This window comes from Rhagoletis pomonella, unplaced genomic scaffold (genome assembly GCF_013731165.1).
Source record: "Rhagoletis pomonella isolate Grant_MI unplaced genomic scaffold, Rhpom_1.0 Rhpom_scaffold_14821, whole genome shotgun sequence".
Taxonomy (NCBI): Eukaryota; Metazoa; Arthropoda; class Insecta; order Diptera; family Tephritidae; genus Rhagoletis; species Rhagoletis pomonella.
Genome location: NW_023473347.1, coordinates 1 through 3,800, shown reverse-complemented (window position 1 = coordinate 3,800; position 3,800 = coordinate 1). Strand labels below are relative to the sequence as shown.

General features: G+C 34.6%; 1 protein-coding gene across 1 annotated transcript; it reads right to left on the bottom strand.

Moving 5' to 3' along the window:
* Positions 1 to 27: 27 nt before the first annotated feature.
* On the bottom strand, positions 28 to 3,287 carry LOC118757146. Its single transcript, XM_036491884.1, has 2 exons — positions 346 to 3,287; positions 28 to 184 (listed from the first exon to the last, which is right to left on the bottom strand). The coding sequence occupies exon 1, from the start codon at positions 2,614 to 2,616 to the stop codon at positions 514 to 516; it is 2,103 nt and encodes a 700-aa protein (XP_036347777.1). The 5' UTR covers positions 2,617 to 3,287; the 3' UTR covers positions 28 to 184; positions 346 to 513.
* Between the last annotated feature and the right edge of the window lie 513 nt (positions 3,288 to 3,800).

Sequence of the window (3,800 nt, the reverse complement as noted above, 5' to 3'; positions counted from 1 at the left end):
CCAGTCCGAGCGATTCCAAACAATTTTTTTTTATTATCTTTGTAAGCTTTTGATCGAGTTTTTGTTATATGTTGGTATTGTTGTAGGCTGATCGATCTACTTCGCCATGTGCAAGAAAAATACTTTTTTCTCCACTTCTTTGCCCAACGTTTCGCTAACTACCTTAGCATCATCAGGGACGATTCTTTATTGTAAATATCAACAAAAAACAGAGGAAAACAAGATTATTTAAATAGAAATTATGAGTTTTTTGTTCAAATAAAAATTAAAGATTGGTAAACAAAAATAACACAATCACAGGTTTTTAAACTTAATTTTTTTTTTTTTTTTTACCGCATGACTTACATGTAAACTTAGGTTAAGTTGGTTTCACATCAATGCACATACATGTAAAAACATTGAAAAACATATAAAACATATAAAAAACACAAAAAACGTTAAATACATTGAAAAACATAAAGTATTGCTACCATCCATCCGTGGTAATTTCGTCAAACTAAACTAAACTATTCGCTACAAACATAACATGTAAGCAGCCGCGATATCGTCCGTGTCCTCCTTCTTGTTGATTGTTTTTTCCCTTTTCTGTAGTATACGTAAACTCTCTATTGTGTATCTTGTCCGTTCCCTCTTCTCCTTGTCCAATATTTTAACGTTAGCTAGATCAGCCGTATGGCCACTGGTAAGTACGTGTTGTGCTAATGCTGTGCTGTTCTTCTTTTTGTTTATGTCGGCTTCGTGCTCGGAAAGGCGAACGCCTAATGCTCGCTTAGTTGTCCCTATGTAAACTTTGTTGCAGTTTTCGTTTTCGCTGCCTTTACATGTGATTTCATACACCACGTTGTTTTGTTGGTGGGGCTTGATCGGTGTTTTTGTTTGTGTGAATATCGAAGATAGTGTGTAGTTGGTTCGGTATGCTAATCTTATATTAGGGTTGTTGGTGTTTATTTCGCGGTCAAGTTGTTGGTAGAACTTAGGAATGTACGTCACACTGTGGTATCGCTTTGTTCCGTCTGTTGCTTTTGTGGTTGGCGTTTTGTTTTGATTATTGTTTATTTCTGTTACTTTATGTTCGATTAGGCTTTGTATTAGACGGTTTGGGTAGTTATTGCTTGCTAGAATTTTCTTTATTTTGCATATGTTCGTCTCCTTGAATTGTTGGTGGCTTATTGTAAATATTTTGTGTATTAAATTTTTGGCTGTGTTAATCTTATTCTTAAAGGGTTGCGATGACAGATAATTTATTAGGAGCCCAGAGGAAGTGGGTTTTGCGTACCAGTTAAGTGCAATAGAATCATTTTTTCGGTGGATCATGACATCTAAGAATGGTAAACAGAGGTTTGCTTCTGATTCCATTGTAAATTGCAGCTTTGGATGATATTTGTTAAGTGTTCTGAGAATAATGTCCGCGTCCTTTTGTTTTACTATAGCAAAAATATCGTCTACGTATTTAACAATGAATTTGATGTCAATATTAAAATTTTCCTTCAGGTCCAAAATAGTGTTATCCAATAGGTCGTCCATTACTACGTCAGCTATAGTGGGTGAAAGAGGGTTACCCATTGGCATCCCAAAGGTTTGAGCGTAGAAACCTCCATTGCAGGTGAAGTAGTTGTTATCCTTCAAACAGAAATTCATGATATTTTGAAATTTATTTTTGGGTATTTTTGTGTAATGTTGAATTTTATCCCACTTGTTCATGATAATTTTCATAGCTAGATGTGTCGGTATGTTGGTGAATAAGGAGATCACATCGAATGACACCAACAAATCTTCTTCTTCTATTTGGATGTTTTCTAGCCTTTCTTTTAATTGAAACGCATTTCTTATGTTGTATTCCTCTGAGGTAAACTTTCTAAGAATTTTGCCTAAATGCTTAGATAAACCATAGCACGGGACATTGACAGATGAGGAGATTGGCCGTAAAGGCAAGCCCGGTTTGTGAATCTTTGGCAACCCATAGAGTCTAGGTGCAGTTGCTGCTGTGCATGTGAGCTGTTGTTTTTCGCTTCTGTCAATAATTTTGTTTTTGTACAAGTCATCTATTATGGTATTGTTTTTTCTTTGTAGTGTAGCTGTCGGGTCATTTCTTATTGTTTTGTAAGTATTTTCGTCTTCAAGTAGTTTTCTCATTTTTTCCGTGTAGTCCGCTTTATATAATACCACAGTTTTGTTTCCTTTATCCGCATCAGTAACAATAATTTCATCTTTGTGTTGTTTTAAAAAAATTTTGGTTCTATTAAAAGTCTCTAATATGAACTTCTCCGCTGAGTTGTGTTTAATGTTCCTTTTAAATTGAATTATTCGGTTACTCAATTTGCATCTCGCTGTTTCCTTGGTTCTGTTGTCTTCTATGTGCTGTATTAACTGTTCCATTTCTGCTATGGTTTGGACCGGTTTGAGACTAGTCTGCGTTATGGGTAATGCAAATTTTTTGCCCAGGGAAAGCAACCATTTACTTTCATCGGGGAATTCTATATTCGTTTTGTTGACGAACCAATCGTTGTTTAGGTGGATTCCCAATTTTCGTAGTTGCTGTTGTTTTAGCTTTTTTAGTTTGGAGTTGTGTATTGATTCGCGCTCTTCTGTTTTTTCCTTTTTTATCGAAGATGTCATCTGTCAAAACTTGGATTTTTTCGTGATTCTGTCTAATCATGCACTTTTTCAAATCATTGTATCTCGGTTTTTGCTCATCGTAGAGACTTCGCCTTAACGTCGTTTTAAAGCTAAAGATACGGGATTAGCATTTCCTTATATAAGATGGTCTTGATTGTCCTCAAGCTAACTTAGATTTTAACAGTTGATTTTTTTGAAGTTGATGTGCATAGTGAAGACCAGTAAATTGGGGATTTAAAATTACTCCATCGTAATCCTTGTTTAATTCGCTAAAAAAACAGGTTTAAAGAAATTGGCGTTTTTCAAGAGCTACTTATACTCGTTTTTATGGCGAGATGGTGTTTTTGTAAGATTAAAAAATGTCTTGTTTTTTTTTTTTGAAATTTATGATATTTTTAGCGTTAAAAATCTTGGAATACCTATCCAGAAATAATATTTGTACAGCAGGAGTTTTCTAAACCCCTAGAGATGGGCGTGGCAATTCAGGGACAAAAGTTAGCAAAAAGCAGATTTTATTGCGGATTTCGGCAGAATACCACTTCGTTAACAGCATTTGTTCCGCAATATAGATTTTCTGCCGAAATGCACAATACATCTAAATTTTTAAACTTTGTGTTTAAAATTGCTACGCTCATTTCTAGAAGATTTTTTGTTTGAGAAAGCTGTCGAACGAATTCTGTTAACGAAGTGATATTCTGCCGAAATCCGCAATAAAATCTGCTTTTTGCTAACTTTAGTCCCACAATTTCTAAAATTGGGAAACTTTCATGAACCTGAAGAATATTTTAATTCAACAACTTTTTCCTATCATTTGCTGCATCTAATGATGGATCAATATGAATATCCTTACAATCGATTAACGCGTGTTCTCTACATTCGTTATCGAGATTTTGCAAGTTCAAAATACATACTGGCCCGTAGTCATAGAGAAGTTAGAAAAAGGTTTTAACGATTAAAATGGTGTTTTATTGTAATCACCATTTTAACAATTTCATAGTCAACTTAAAATGCATTTTATGGCAGAAACAGAATTCCAACTTTAAAATGAGGAGAACGCGATTTTAAAATGGTAAAGTACGGTTTCAAGTTTGGTTTTGTTGTTGAAGTAGTAAACGCAATATCACCCAGGCTCGGACCCCAGTCCGAGCGATTCCAAACAATTTTTTTTTATTATCTTTGTAAGC